This window comes from Pleuronectes platessa, chromosome 2 (genome assembly GCF_947347685.1).
Source record: "Pleuronectes platessa chromosome 2, fPlePla1.1, whole genome shotgun sequence".
Lineage (NCBI taxonomy): Eukaryota > Metazoa > Chordata > Actinopteri > Pleuronectiformes > Pleuronectidae > Pleuronectes > Pleuronectes platessa.
In genome coordinates, this window is record NC_070627.1 from 9,331,264 (window position 1) to 9,348,269 (window position 17,006).

Here is a 17,006-nt window from a genome sequence, read left to right on the forward strand (position 1 = left end):
CACGAAAAGTTAATGAACAATAATATTGAATCATCTCTCAGCCACAGGGGACGTAATGATTTACAAATGGTTGTTATTAGTCGTCCCTGCTATGCAAATGTTTTCAAGATTTAATAACACTGACTGAGGGTTTTCCAGAGCCGGGGTCCTCTTTATATACGACCTGGCTGCACATATCTAATCAGTACAGATGTGATCTCACACAATGTTAACGTTTGTTCTATTGTGATGGTGACACACTCAAAGAGGCACGAACAGATCATACAAATTAAGATGCTGTATGTGAACACACCTCTAATTGTGTCTGCTGCATGTGGACATGCTGGGCTGAATCAGAGGCTATGTGCAGGAACAGGAAACAATACACACACACACACACACACACACACACACACACACACACACACACACACACACACACAGACACACTGCTGCCATCTGTTGACACGCAGAAGTTGTCAAACCACTCATCATATCACCTGGAATCATTATCCACAGTGAAGTGATGAAAGATTCCAAAAACAGCTGAATGAGGCAGATAAACTTGTTCTGGACTCAGGGAATTTAATAAGCATCATCAGTAAGTGCACGCTCAGATTTATTTTGTCGTTCGTCTCCAGGACTCTTGAGTTATAGATCAGCGGTTTTCAGCAGTTTTTGGCTGTCAGGACCGATGAGAATATAAAACACAGCCCGTCTGTTTTACTATGATTGATGAACACACTGCTGAAATAAACAGGCCTTTGGAAAATACCTGAAAACCTCACAAAATTAGATTAAGCTCGTAAGTTACTTTCTCTCCTTTTCGAGTGTCTCTGGATCTCAGATGATTGTGTGTTCAGTTTCACATATGAAACAACTTTCCCTCCTATACTCATGGATACTGTACATTTATAAAATTATTGTTATTAATCACTGACCTGCTTGTTTTCCGCAGCGGTGCAGATCTGCTGGCGGTCAACTCTGACGGGAACATGCCGTACGATCTGTGTGAGGACGACCCAACCCTGGACATCATCGAGACGTCCATGGCCAACAGAGGTAGAGTTAGAATGTTTGCAGAGAAGCAGAACTTTACACACAGTTGACAGAATCTTTTGGGAACTGATTAGTCTGCAGATCAGACAGAATCGATCTTTTCTTCACTTAAACAGCTCAGTCCATCATCAGCCAACACAGCACTGAGGACAATGCTAACAATGCTAATTCATGTAATAGTAAACCAAGAAAAACCATACGTACACTTACCTCAGATATTTTAAGGCCGGGTCAGAATTGAGCCTGTAACCACTGCAGGACGACTCAAGCCTCCGTGTTATGTCTGATCTGTTAAAACCATTTTTCGGATCTCAGCTGTGCACAAAGGCAGCAACATGATTGGCCTGTTATGTTCCTGTTGAGCTGTTATAAAGCAGATGATTGGCTCATTGGAGGGAGGTAAAAGATATTTGTCGTACAAATGCCATCTCTGTGGTTAGAGACTTAAGCTGTTAGGATCATTTAAGTGTTTTTTTATCTGGTGTGATCAGATAAACAGTTTAATCCAGTTCCTTTTATTTTGGTGTTATCGGTTTTATAGTCTTAGAAAATCACTTTTGTCTGAGCTGCTTCACATTTGAAGAAATCCAAGCTGGAAGGATCTGCTGTGCCCTGTTAGAAGTAGACATGATGGGATGATTGCTGTTTAGTAGAAGGATTTAGCTGAAGGTGAATATCACACAATTATCCTTGACTCACAAACACTTTTCTCATTTGTCATATACAATGTACAGCTTCTTCTTTGAAGCTTCTGCAGGAGCAGACTGCTGAGGGAGATGTCAGCAGGGTGGTGACCTCAGTGTCTCACACAGTTACAGGATTGACACCTGAGATATTCAAAGTGCTCTCTCTCTCCTGACGGGATGCCAATTGCTCAGCTGTATATTCCTTCTGTGTCACTGTAAACAGCCGGAGTCTGCACAGTTTGTCTGAGTGACACGACTGACAGACAGTTCGAGGAGATCGGCTCTGACATGCACATAAACACACGTCCTTCAGTGAGGAGGGAGCAGAAACTCACTGGTTCTGATGTTCTGATAGAATCCAACGCTGAGATAAAGAGTCATGGTGACGGATTTATTTACATTCAGACTTTTTAACATGGAGTTTTTTTTCCAATCGATCAGCAGACCTACAGGCATGTGTGCTGGTGCGTGTGTGTGTGTGTGTGTGTGTGTGAACACTCAGTGAACACTCAACCTTGGCACAGGGCATTAAAATCTGTAGTAGCAGAGGTTTTTTGTGTTTAGAGAAGCATTACAGAACCAATGCCAAGGTTGGCTGCTAAATTATGGAGGGTTTAAAAGGAAGAGTTCAGCAATTTGGAACATGACTCTTATTTGCTTTCTGGCTCAGAGTCGGATGAAAAGATTTTGACAGCACAGTGCATGAAAATCTACTGTAAAAAATCGACTATTCTTTTTTTTATACAGTGGGTTAACAGCGACTCCAGCAAAACAACCATATTAAACAGAAAAATGTATCTGTAGGTTGATTCAAATGAGCTGTTCACTCATTTATGTTTATTTTCTTAAATCAAGCTTTATATATTCCATTGTGTTTGTGTTTTCTTTTTATTTATAGTAATTTTGCGGATAAGTTTGTGGTTAAACTGTAAAATGTCAAGCCTCAGTTACAACATCTAGGAAATTATTTGTTTTAATATATACATAATGGGCATCATACATGTATCACTAATATTTTACTTTTATTGGTTTGGCAATTGGGCTAAGCAAACAAGCCTCCTAAAATGTTATATTTTCATTGGAATTAGACCCAAATAACATAGTGAGTGTGTGTGAGGCTGTGATTTACTGTCTATCTAGTGCACACACAAGTTATAGCAAACAAGAGAAGGTTGAAAACTTTCCTTCGACAATCTAACAATAAATCCCACAGTGGGAGCTGCCTCATGAGAAACAGACGGGAAACGTGTGAGTGAAGCAAGGTGGAGCTGGAGAGGGATGAGTGCTCAGTTGTTGACACCTAAAGGTCAGGAAATCCCTGTTGTGAGACGCAGGGTGTTGTAAACAAGTACAGGGTTCATGATTTTAATTTTCATTATAAATGGGAAACATTAAAAACAATCATCCTGGATGAGAGACAATATTGGAAACCTAAACACACTTCTGAGAGAGAGAGATGTCGGGAGCAGACGCTGGAAAATGAGGTTCTGGGTTCACAATAGGATCTGTGGAGCCGCAGAATGCAGATGGCGCTACAGTCGGAGAGAAGAATGATTATTAAGCTGATCAAAGAGAGAGCGGCGCTGCTAATTGCTCCTGTAATGTTCCCAGCACTGTACTGCTGGATAAGAGTTCTCTCCACAGACACACACCAGGGATGAGCACATGGTCTTTCTCTCTTTCCTTCGCACACGCACACACACACACACAGACACACACACTCGCGCACACACACACACGCACATGCACACACACACTACTTGATATGCAGCATCGACTGATCTGCCTCTTCCTTGATCCTCCCCTGTAGAGCCCCGTTCATCCTTGATTAGCTGCAGTGATGAGGGGAAAATATCCACCTGGAATAGAACTGGTGAAAGAAAGTTGAGAAAGTAAAAGATTCAGATCAACTGGCTGCATATTCTCTGTGTTATATTCAGGGCGGCATGGTGGAGGAGCGGTTTGCACTGTTGCCTCACAGCTAAAAAAGGTTTGAATCCCATTTTGGAAAGGGCCTTTCTATGAGTTTGGATCGTCTCCCTGTGTTTGCAGACATTTTCTCCAGCTGCTCCGGCTCCTACCACAGACTGACTGGAGTGAGGTGGTGGTTTGTCACTGTGTGTTGGGCCTGTAATGGTCCAGGGTTTAATGTTTGGGTGGATATAGTATTCATACATTAATGGTGGGGAGGGCTAGTGTGAAAAGACAAATTAAAAGTTTTGATTCAGAGCTGAAATTACTTGATAAGTAGAAAAATATACGACAACAATTTTAATAATGACAATTTTAGGTAATTTGCAGAACTGTGAAGTAGATTCTGATTTCAAGCTTTTCAAAAGGAAATCTGCTTTGCTCTTTTTCTGGTCACTCAGATTAATATCTGTATTGAAATGAAAAGGTTCATTATCTAGTTTTGAATAAAAAATCAAGACATTAACACGACACCATGGCCAACATGATCTCATTTATCCGTCTACAGATCTTGTGTGACCGATTGGTTTAAAACTAATTTAAACATGCACAATGACAAGATTCTGTCCGGTCTTTTATCTGCTCATGTTAAATTGAATAGCTGTAAGTGTTTGGACAGTTAATGAGGCAAGACATTTGCAGAGATGCAGGAAACTGCGAGGGAAGCTTTCCCCTGTTCTACTCCAGCCGCTCTAATTTGAAGGGCCGTTAACCTTTTCCAGCTGAGAAACAAAGCAAAATGGTTTGTTTCGATTTTTTAACAAAGGAATTTTATTTACAACCACAACATTAAAGCTAATTCAGCGTAGTTCTAAAACTCATAGATCTAATTCCTCCCTCTAACAGACTCTTTTCATTACTGTTAATCTGGCGTTTCTTTACATTTGCTGAACTGCTTGGTACGTTTCTGCTGAGCCATGGAAGGTGGAGGTTCTCACCGTAGTGTGTGAATCACAGCACTGAGTCTGACCTGGCAGCAGAGCGATGGATTACAGGAGACATTTTTATAGCAGTTGAGACAGAATCACCTGAGATTTAGCACCATAAAAGTTTGCAGAAAGATGGAAGAGGCCCAAATGTTAGTAAAATACTGTTGCAACTAAGACAAAATAGCCCATCCAGAATCCATCCATTATGTATACTGCTGTTCCTCTGGAATCTGTCCCAGCAGACATTGGGTGAGAGGCGGAGTACACCTCGGGCAGGTTGCCAGTTTATCACAGACAACCCTTCTTACCACGGACATTATTTTATTTCTACTTTATTCCGAATGCTTTAAAAACCTTTGGCCCACGTCGTTTCTTTTCTAGATTGATGCCACACAACAAAAAGCTGTGTCAGGTTCCCGTGTATCTTAAAATCCAGAAAATGAAACTTTCTTTGTACAACATTCACTAAGTTAGTATTATGTACATCATGTCTTGTGTTTTGTCCCTGCCCTGTCATGTCCGAGGTCCTGCTCAACCCTCCACGTACCTCAGATCAGTAACTGTCCCCTCCAGCAGTGACTAACACTCTTATTCCTGTGTGTTCGAACTGACAGGCATCACCCAGGAGATGATCAACGAGACACGGGCGTCAACCGAGAGGAAGATGCTGGGAGACATCCAGGAGCTGGTGCGAGTGGGGGAGGAAGTCAACCAGCAGGACTCTCAGGGAGCCACACTGGTGAGACACTCTCTGTCAAAACCCACTCAGAGTTTCGGGCAGCTCTGTTGAGTGGTTAAAAAGGTCCGGGCTTTGGGACAACACTGCGGCTGCTTGGGCACTTGAGAAGAAATGAAAGTGGTTTTGACTGTGCAGTTTAAAGCCAGACATCAAACAGTGTTCTCCCTCAGAGCTGCTTGTCAGACACTCAAATAGCTCAGAGAATTGGCCTTGACTCTGTCCGAGTTTCCTCTAATCCAGAAGATTGCGCCTCTGAAAGAAAGTGAGCTGTTAAAGGAGGTGTGGTGGTTTCTGGGAAATTGCCGCAGAGACCCATCTCCTCTCTGATGGTCACAGTGCTGCACTGAGAGGAGAAAAATAAATGCTCTGTAAATTTTCATAGGAGCATCTTTATTATGGATTCACCTTTTTAAATATGATCTGCTCTGCAAAACTGACTCATCAGACTTTAAAGTTAATCAGGCATTTAGAAACTCATTATAATAGTCTTGAAGGCAAATCAGCTGTTTGACTTCAAAATGCTCCCCAGGTATAAAACTGATCTGCTCATGAACTCTGAACACCAGCAGCCATCATTTACAAATACATTCAGTAAACCTGTGATAATAAATATTGACAATAAAACAGAGATGAGGAGTGAGCGAGAATCATAAAAGCTCAATTTCACCATGGAACATGAATAAACTGATGCAAGAGCAGATAAGAAATTTACTTTGTGTTCATATCAGTGGAGCGAGTGAGGCGATCGCAGCTGTTTGAAGTGAAACACAATCCTCTCAGGGGCCGAACAAACGAGCACTAATTCAAATTCTACTAATAAGAAATGATTCAATTGGAAATGAAAGATAAAAGGCTTCAAATGTGGTCATTTTAGGAATTAACAAATAAATATAAAAAATATAGTGAAGCTGGTCTATTTGCATTCCCAGCAGGAAAGCAGTGATATGAATCTTGATCGAATAAACCGTTACCGTTGGTCTACAGGTGAATAAAACAAACAGTTCTACATCATTTAGTTTGACTGTGTAAATAATTAATACTGATTAAAGCAGAGGATCCCAAACTTTTCATCTCAGCCAAGGATCCTCGACAAGATAGAAAATATTCATGTATGTCCCTTGGAAAAATTACTTCTATACACCTCTACTGGATTATATGCAAGAACAACACAAGAGAAATATATCCGACATGTATTAAAAGTATTTACTTTACCAAACAAAAGTTATTATACAACACACCAGTTTAAAAGAAAGAAGGCATTTGATCATAGACATGCAACCAGCCAGGACAAATTCCAGTTAGACACAGGTTGGAGAGGACGTGTTGACTTGTGGATAATAATCATGAGAAGATAATGAAAAATAAATACTTTAACTTTTTCTCATTAATGTCCTGTTAGTTTGCCCTGATACTCTCGTGCACCTTTTATGCCACAACTAAGTCAAATAAAACTCAAAAGGTTGATTAATATCCGAGGTCCGACCTGATGAATATCGAGGAAACTTAATACTTGAAATATGCGTCACTTCATCCTTGGGGCCTTTCCAGCCAACTGGCCATCCAGTGCATGATTAACTGTGAAGTAAGGTCATTAAACACGAGCAGATCTAACACGTTCATTTCATTTTCAAATGCCTGAGAGAGAGGAGAAGGTATAAAGCTACTCACTGGCACCTTCCTCTATGTGGAAACAAGTCAGGTGTCTATTAGTGGGGGGGAGGTGCGTCTAACACAGTGATCACTAAATGGGTTTTGTTTGGACGTACAGCAGCGGAGCGGAGCGTGTGATACCAGACGCCTTAATGAAGTCTATAATGGGAATCAGGGATTTACCGTCGCTAAAAGCAACACAGTGACAGATCGCTGGGTGAAAATAGCCAGGGGACATTATATAGTAGTAGCCCAAAATAACCCTGTTAATCTTTAAAGTCTTACCACAGATTGTCTGATTGAGCTGCTTGTCCCCCTGCGTTCTGTGTCCTGTTAATCTTCAGCCGAGCATGATGAAGCAAACTGGAGCATGCTTTATTAAAAATCGCCGGCACAGACCCAGAGGAAGAGACCAGCGACTGGTAGGAAGTTACGCAAGGTTAATCTTTTGTTTTCCGGCGGCACACATGTTGTGTCCTTATTTTAACGTGCGGGGACAATCGGTTTTTATCTGGGCGGGTCATTTAGAAATCTGAGAGGAGAGGCAGAATATTCACGGAGGAGGAAGGTTTAGTTTGTCGAGCTGATAAACTATTGAAGAGAAGGCAAATAGAAAACTAGAATGGCACTCAGTGGAGCACACACTCTGCCAAGCCCCAATAAAGCTGCACCAAATGTCACACACTCATAGATATCACTTCATGTTCTTTTAATCAAGATCCATGAATTACCCCTCGAGAGAACGGTGAAAATGTCAAAAGGGGCAATATTAAAGAAATAAATCCCGGATCCACCCCCTGATCAAGATCCACATCCAGATTTAATTGGTTCGTCCCTGACCCATAACAAATCCTCCCATGGAAATTTGTCCAGTGGTTTTTACGTAATCCTGCAAAAAAACACACAGACGGACACGAGTGAAAACCTAAGAGACAAACACACGTTATTGAAAATCAGCCAAAAATAAACACTGCACTCACAAAACCCTCGCTCTCAAGTTAAATGAAAAACAAATTATTTCATCCACAGAAAGCAATCTTGGAAAGATGCTCCTTGGTTGGCAGAATGGATTTGACAATGTGGTTCAGGAAAAATCAAAAACCTTCATATGATGCATTTAAAAATTAAACTGGAAATGATACATAAAACCACAATTCTTGTTTTCCCATAGAGATTTGTTTTATATATTATTTGTAGATGTGGTTTGTGCAGTTCTTTCTATACTTTTTTGTTTACATTACATGTCATTTGGCAGATTAACAGTTCGTTTTCTTCAACATCTATGAGGGGCCATTTAGGGGTTCAGTGTCTTGCCCAAGGACACTTCGGCATGCTGTTTATACTGTTCACACCCCTGGAAGAACTTTGTATTGAACAAGATGCAGGCACCTCCTCAGCAGGTGTACAGAGCCTTAAGGGCTAACACACACACACACACGCACACAAACCTCTGAATGTTTCCGGTTCACCTGCATGTATTAACATCGTGGGCAAAACGTAGAGAAGAATGAGACAGAGCCCATCCCAGCATGTTGAGGGCAGGAGTCAGGTTGCATGCTGGGTTCTCAGTGATATTGTGTGAGGAAACTAAAATGCTCAGAGGAAACAACTGTCAACACAGAGAAAAGCTGCAGACATCATGACGCTTGTGATTTTTGCTATTTGAGAGTATGGGAGAGCGGTTCAGACAGAAATATCTCAACAATGACTGTGGTGATGGTTGACATCTCCTCTGATGACACTCTGATGTTGAAGTTGTTGGTTTCCAGGAAATGTTCAAAATCCATGTTCCCATTAGAGAGAATAAAAGTCTGTCTATGTCCCTCTCCTGAAGCAGTCTTCCTCAGCACCAGACAACAAGGGGTAGAGCCTCGCACAGCTGATAAAACTCAACGTCAAGATTTTTTATTATTGTAGCAGCTCAGATAAATATATAGTAAAACTAATCCCCTTGAACATGGCAGGTGCTCAGAGATCAATAAGCCAGTAAAATAACTGATGTGCTGTGGATTCACATTCTGCTTTGTCAATCTGCTGCTTGCTTCGCTGTAAATATGTGGAATGTGGATTTTAAACATTGGAAACATTTGTAAAATACACATCTTTTACTGAAAATACTTACATCTGAATTTGTCAAATCTTGCGTCTTTAGCGTTTGATTTTGCCATGAACGAAGTTGTTCTCTGCTGTTTTCTCTGCCTTTCTCTCTCTACTTGCTTCTGTAGAAGCTTTTATTTTAAGTGAGTCGTTCAAAATGATGCAGTTTCATATCGAGCGCACGTGTCTGAACCCCTGCAGAGCACAAGACTGGGATTTTACTCAATCGGATACAGTACATCCTAATTTCTGCAAGATCAATAAAGTTGGGAGTCACTTTCTGAGCTCTTCTCTCTCTCTCTCTCTCTCTCTCTCTCTCTCTCTCTCTCTCTCTTTCCTCAGTAAATGTTTCATGTGTACCACAAATGATAATAATACAGAATAATGCATCATGTTCACATTCAGAGACTCTGTCCTCTTCAGGGACAGAAATCGTTCAACTCTTATTTCAGACCACTCGTTTCCATAACATGATGTTGTCTGTCCTCACCAGCCTGAGGTAGAGTGAGGTCTCAGGTAACTGACACAGAAACTGACTCTGTGTGAGAAATCATCTGGATTCATCAGTGGCTCAGATGAAATGATCACCTGCTCTGTGTGGAGGTGTCACAGATTCACAGGATAACAACAAGCACAAAGAAAAGACCCAGAAGAAAATACAGTCAAAGACAAATATGTTTTAAAACAAATAATATATCAATATATGATTAAAACATTAAACCAAGTTTTTGTTAGTTCTTCAGGCCGATGTCCCTATTTTTAAAGATACTAAATCTGTGTGGAATTTCTTTCATGCATCTTCACAATTATGTTAATCAAGTTGTGAAGTGAAGCCTTTTTAATATTTTGGGGTTTTCATGAAATTAAAATTTTCTCCTGATTTCCTTGTCAAATTTTATCACATTTTCAAATTGAGAGTAGGTTTTATTTCCAGAGTAAAACTTGAGAACCGTATAAAAAAAATTTCAAGAAACTTTACACGAATATTAATCAGGCAGTGAAGTGGCATCTTTCGATATTTTCGGTTTCATTCAATTAATTATTTCCTATATTTCCATGGCAGCAAGTTTGACTTTGCCTGGGGGCAGGCTGTCGACTCGGAACTTCTCATCAATAAAACAACAGGAAGGGGGCAATGACTTAATATGACATCTACACACTAAATAAACAATATAGGCTCTGCTTCTTTCAGGCAGACATTTGTTAACTGAACTGTCGATGTGGAAATACTCAGCCCCGGTGTCGACTGCTTATTTCCCCCAAAATATGGATTTTATCATATAAACGGCACAAGGGGGACATGTTAACAATTAACCTTCTTGATTCCACTGGAGGGGGACATGAAGTTTGAAACCTCACATTGTATTTGACGCACAGAGCAAATTGACTGATTGGATCATTGCTCCTCCTCTGCTCTCCTAGCTCCACATCACAGCAGCTAATGGCTACGTCCAGGCTGCAGAGCTGCTGCTGGAGGGGGGCGCTCGCATGGACCTGAGGGACTCCGACGGATGGCAGCCTCTCCATGCTGCAGCGTGCTGGGGTCAGGTGAGGTAAACACAACAGGAAACAGGAAACTGATAAGCACAAGCACTCCATTGACGTAATTGTCTGCTGTTGCTGTGCTTTCAGATGCATGTGGCAGAGCTGTTGGTGTCTCACGGAGCCAGCCTCAACGCCAAGACCTTCCTGGAGGAGACCCCCATCGGTATATTTACACCTCATCACTCCCTCTCAACACGCCTGGTGGGGGGGTTATGAAAACAAATGTCTCATCTTAGCGGGGTCTTGCTTCAAAGTTGTTGAATCAATATCAGGGGGTATTTACCACTAGATGCTGATTTAGATCTTGTTAAAGGGAAAACGAGAACAATTTAAATAGAATTATCGATTTTTTCAATGTCAGTTTACATTTTTTTTGCAGAATTAACTTATTATATATAATATTAGTAGCATCATTGAGTACAGCAGTTATCCTGTCCAACACAAGGGCGCTGATAACGCTGTTCTGTCCGTGTCCCTTAAAGACCTGTGTGAGGACGAGGAGTTCCGAGCCATCCTGCTGGACCTCAAACACAAACACGACATCATCATGAAGTCGCAGCTCAAACACAAGACCTCACTGTGCAGGAGGACGTCCAGCGCGGGCAGCCGTGGGTAAGTGCTGACCTCTGCTGGTGCGGTTTGGAAAGCGACATGATGGATAAAGGGATCAAGCCTCCACTTAATCTTGTGATTAAAGATCTACATTAAAGGATTTAGTGAGACGCTAAATAGAGTTTAATCACATTTGAATTGGGTTAAGAGAATATTACTCGTTGTGTATTTGCTGGTGTGTTTCTTCTCCTCTCACTGTGATTTCTGCCCGTGTCTCCAGGAAAGTGGTCCGGCGAGCCAGCCTGTCTGACAGACACAACCTGTGTCGTAAAGAGTACGAGACGGAGGCCATCGTGTGGAGGGGAGGGAGGGAGGAGAACCACGAGAAGGAGAAGGAGTCTAGTCAGGAGAATATCCAAGTTGTCCATGTACGTTTTTAAATATTCTTTTTGATAGATTTTTAGAATTAGGTAACCTAGGTAAACGTTTTATACACATTTAAACACCTGGAGCCCACAGACCTCCTGGATAGTGGAAGACCCAAACAAAAGATCAATTTAAAATGCTGCAGGTTAAAAGAAATGTAAAAATCTCTGTTCCTTAATTTCCTCGACATTCACTCGTCCCAAAACACCTGACCCAGCGCTGCTCTCCCTCAGTTTCTCAGCAACATATTTGTCAAGCTTGAAGTTGACAGGTTGAGCTGTTGTCAAGAAACCTTGAATGACAGACCGATTTCTACATTTATAGCTTTATGTGTCTAATCTGCAGATTACAGGCGTGTAGAGTCAGAGACATCCTGAGGCAGGACTGCAGAAAAACCCTCTAAAAAATTAAATGTCACGTCACAGTGGGACTCCTGGGATTCACTGAGTAACCATTTGAAGGAAGGAACGCAGCAAATTAATTGGCTTTCCATCTTTTTTTTAACCTGACAGTTTGGCAGCTTGGAAGAGATATGTGATCTCCTCTGGCTTCATGTATTTAATTCTCTAAAAGAGGAGAAGCTTTACAGTGGAGTTAAAGTAATCCTTATTGATGCCCTGCAGGTCAAACCGGTCGTCGCTGTGGAGCTGCCAGACAAGCCCAAGCTGCCCACCATCCTCAAAGACGGCAGCAACAAACAGAACGGCCTCATCTCCACCACAACGTCTGTGCCGCCGCAGTCGCCCTCCAATGGCAACACGCCATCGTCTGATAACGGCGGGATGGTCACCTCCCAGTCCAACCAGGAGGACGCCTGGCCCAAGGAGCGCGCTCAGACTCTGTCGGAGCTGAAGAAACAGAGGTCGGCCGCCAAACTGTTGAATCACCCCTTGTTCAACGGCCACCTAGGTAACGGCTCCACAGACTCCTTCTCCGATGCCAAAAACAACTCTGAGGACCCCCGCATGCCACTGGTCTCCTCCAATGGCAGCGCTGTTTACTACACGCCGGCCAGCGGCGACCCGCCCCTCCTCAAACTGAAACAGCCAATGGAGCAAGAGCAGCCGAAGGCGCGGACGTGCTGCTGTGTGTCGTAGCGTCGCCGCCAAGTGACGCGTTTGCACAAAGAGGATGAAAGCTAGGAATGTGCTGAAGGAAGGAGGGAAGAGAGTGAAAGTGTTCCTGTCTTTTAACGTCCTGTTCCTCCACTTCTTTGAAACTTCTTCCAGAGAACATGAGCCGCCTGAGGAAGGCCAGACAGAGGGTTTCTCCCGGTCACGTGACTCCTGCTACAACTGGAGAAACCTGTCACTTGTAGCATAGAGTAGGAAAAGACTTTTCCTCCAGACGTCACTTGGAGTAAAATTCCTTTTCACACGGGACATGCCAACCAACCATTGGATAGAAAGAGCGCAGGATGCTGTTTCTCAAAGTGAATCAAAGAGTTTTTTTAAGCTTTTCACCGGGCAATGAATTTTAAAATCACAAGAGTAGAGACGATCTCAAGGTACTGCATGTTCTATCCTCACAGATGAAGACGGAGAAGAGCTTATTTTGTAGACTACAAATGGATGATTATCTTGTATTTAAACATGTGTCCTTCATCAAACCACAATGTTCTGCTTTTACGCCTCATTCTTGTCACTTTCGCGATGTGCAGGAAACCCGGAGCTGTCCACGTGTCCCATTGGTCGTATTACGAGGGGGGACAGAGCTAAATGTAGCAAAAAGAGATGAGACGCCTCCTCTGAAGTGTCCCCCATGTTGAAATGCCGCCAGCATTAAGTAAAGGGAAGGAATGCCATAAAACAGTGTTAAATATTCAGGAAGAGTTCTTCTACAGCGAGAGGAAACCGGAAAGAGTCTCGTTCTGCACTCGTTTGAAACTGTTCATTACTTTCCTGTGAACTACACGTCACCTCACCGTCCTCTAAACTGACAGCTCATCCTCACGCGCACACATTATTTAAGCAAACCTGGTTGAAAATGACTGTAATTTTCTTTATTTATGAAATTAATGTAAAGTGAAAAAAAAAAAAGACATAACGGTTTCTAAAAGTGAGTGTATTTATTATGTGGCTGGTGTGTGGAGAGTGTGAATGCGATGTACAGTGAGAGGAGCTGGAGAGCCGTCCAGCGAAGCACCTTCTGACGTGGAGACTCAAACAGATGAAGTGAAGACCACTGTCTGCTACACGTATGTTATTAAAAACACAATGACTCCATCCTGCCGGGATAGATTCATCGTTGTGTCACTACAAATAACAGTGTTATTTGGTTTTTTTTGTTTTGTTGTTTATTTTCTCCTGGTGGCCATTGTGTGGCTTTATCTTCTTCCAGTCACTGTATTTGTCTCATTAACAGAAACTGTAAATGCTATGTACTGAATTACTGTAAGTATAGTATGAGTTGTTCTGAGGACACACGTTGTTTCCCCATGAATCCACTCTTAGATTTGGTTTTTTAGCGATGTCTTTTTCAGATCTTCTTTAAGATGGATTCACAAACACAAAATATACGATTTACAGCCCAAAAACCAGGAAGAGAATAGTTTCACTTTTTGGGAAAAAACACTTATTTGACTTTGGATTTCACACCTTCGTGCTTTTTACACCAGAGATGTAGCAGCAGCTAGCAGCTGGTTAACTTTGCACTAAGACTGGAATCAGTAGGAAACATGTAGCCTGGCTTTGTTAAACCAACACAAAATCCACCCACCGACACTTATAAATCTCATTTAAACCGCAAGTCGTATCTTGTTTACTTAATCTGCCAATGAAACAATGTGTTTATGTGCCAGACTGTTTCTTGGCAGCCAGCAGACTCCAGGAATCTGAGTTTCTGCAGGTGGCACCTAGTTAAACTTAAGACTGTTGGGACCATAATGAATGAAATGTAGGGCCTATAACCTCCCTATAATTTAGAATGAGGTGAAGTTGCCAAATCTAGAAAAACACTCACTGTGATTGTTCAGTGATCATTTCTACGTTTGTCTTTTTGTAGATTTATAGAAAAAAACATTTCAAACTGTGACAGAAGTCGCTTTAAATGAAGTTTAACACAACTAACAACTACCTTAACATCCGGATAGACCTTGTACATAATGTTCCAACATATTTAAGACTAATAAGGCCTAAAGTATCTGATTATTGACTTTTTAAGACACTGAACAAACATTATTGTAGTGTTTTAACTGCTTGCATACACGATATGAATTGTGTATAATTTATTCCACATAGCCAGGATGACTAATCCCAGTCTTTATACTAAGCTAACAGGCTGCAGGCTCCATCTTCATATTAAACACTGAGATATAAGAAATGTTTCCGATCTCCTGATCAGCGGAAAAAAAGCAAATCAGCAGTTTTTCCTAAAAGGTTGAACTCATTCTTTCATCATATGAAATCATGTCCCACCTTCCTGTCAGTGCCAAAGAGTCTTCCATGGTATTTTGAAAACTTTAGGGGGGGAGGCTGCAACTTTAGGGGGGGTTGCTCACATTTGAAGAGCAACCCCTTCAAATGTGATTACCCAGAATTCCTACAACGACTACATGAGCAGTACAGTGTCAAATATTTGTATGGAATACGAATACTTGTTTGTAAATAAGTTTGTATTTGTGTCCCTCTAATCTGTTTACATGAACAGAACTTACCCACATGGATGAACAGTGTTAACAGACATTTGGTTGTCTAGAGGAAAACTATGAAACTGTGTAGACCCCTCCTCAGTATCCAGCAGCAAGTGTCTCCTCCTTGTCATTCAGTGTCTGGTAGGTGGAAGTTATTTGTGCAAATATTCTGTAAAGGTCAGTTTTTAATGTCACAGGAAGCGGTTTTGTTTTACAACTCAAATTGAGGAAGAACAAATTGTCAGAATTGTGTCATTCTCCCCTCGGCTGTGACATTGTTTTGTTGTGAGTCAGCTGAAGCTCAAATCTGCTCCAGCTGCTGATCTCAGATCTGCTTCCTGGGGAGTGAAGTTCCATCCAACTGACCTGATCAGTTTTAGCCAGAAAGGGACTTTCACCTGTTAAAACGTATCCTGTGTTCTCATGGTAAATAGATCAAAGCTTGTGTTTGACTGCGAGCATCACTGTCTGTAAAGGATAAGATTATAAAGAAGAGACAAACTACTGATTTTGTAATTACTGGAATATATTGATGGTTGCATTAACATATTTTGAATAAATTGTATATTTTGAGAATTTTACACGGCCTCCTCTGAATTATAAAGCTTCTTTGTGCTGTGCAATCAAAAGGATCTTACATTTACCACCAATGTGGTCACGAGGTTATGTTTTCACCCCGTCTGTCTGTCTGTCAGCAGGATTACACAAAAACTACTGAGGGGAATTCCATGAAACTTGGTAAAAGCTGGGACAAAGGCCAAGAAAGAACTTTTGAATATTGATGCAGATCCAGGCAATTTTATTTCCATATACTGTTTCTCTACCATTATGAGATATTGTATTTGTTCTTTAGATTTTCATAATTTTCATAGAGAATGATTTATGAAACAACATGAAAAAATAATGTGTGTAATTTTCTGAAGCTTAATGAATTTAAGGGGACTGTTGAGCAGAGGTATGTGCTGTATTGATCTCCTGCAGCAACACATTTAAAGTTCATACTTGAACTGCATGATTGCATAATTTATCTTGGCCAAACACATGAATAACACCCGCGTCTGGATGCATGAAATGCATGTTCAGAGAAACTGCTGAGAACATTTCTGCTAAAATGCACAAACACAGGTACTACATGGTCAAGAACTGCAATCTAGAGCAACTGCTGAACCAAGTCTTTAATTTTCTTCCTGCCCGTGGGAGTATTTAATATAATAAGATGTCACTTTTATGCATTTAACGACTTCACTAAACTAAGCATTTTAAATGTTTTTGTTGCTGTCTTTCAGAAGCACCACTCTTTTCCCCCAAAATGTTTTCAGACACTTTACTGCTGACATCAGGTGAATCTTCTGAATGCACTTCATGTCGGATGAAGGTTACGAACAGTTTCTCTCACGCTGAGACGTCTGCTTCTCTGACCTCTCCTTCCACATCTTCTCTCTGTTCTGAGACCGGCGGAGGCTGGAACGTCCTTCGTCCCACAGCTGTCAGGGCCAGGGCCCAGCGTCAACTGCTTCCTTTCTCTCTTTCTTTTTTTCTAGACTTCCTCCCTCTGCTGGTTCTAGGGTCAGCAGGGGTCAGTATGTCTTCAGACGGCCAGCAGCAGCTGGGATAGACCGAGAACTAAAAAGTAATGGTGTGTTTCTTTGTGTTTCTCTATGTTTATTTTAAGGTTATTTTGGATGTGTCTAATGTGCCGTGCCTGCAAGATTTCCCCTGCAATTTGTACTTTGTCCACCTTC

General features: G+C 41.6%; 1 protein-coding gene across 3 annotated transcripts in view; it reads left to right on the forward strand.

Annotated features, from left to right (window-relative positions):
* ppp1r16b (protein phosphatase 1, regulatory subunit 16B) overlaps positions 1–15,845 on the forward strand; it is a 72,039-nt gene extending 56,194 nt beyond the window's left edge. For all 3 annotated transcript variants that reach the window (XM_053439457.1, XM_053439448.1, XM_053439466.1), the window contains exons 5-11: positions 938–1,041; positions 5,239–5,363; positions 10,533–10,658; positions 10,743–10,818; positions 11,138–11,267; positions 11,488–11,635; positions 12,257–15,845. In XM_053439457.1, coding sequence (XP_053295432.1) covers positions 938–1,041; positions 5,239–5,363; positions 10,533–10,658; positions 10,743–10,818; positions 11,138–11,267; positions 11,488–11,635; positions 12,257–12,730 — 1,183 coding nt within the window. In that variant the 3' untranslated portion in view covers positions 12,731–15,845. The remainder of the gene's footprint in view (positions 1–937; positions 1,042–5,238; positions 5,364–10,532; positions 10,659–10,742; positions 10,819–11,137; positions 11,268–11,487; positions 11,636–12,256) is intronic.
* Positions 15,846–17,006: the final 1,161 nt, after the last annotated feature.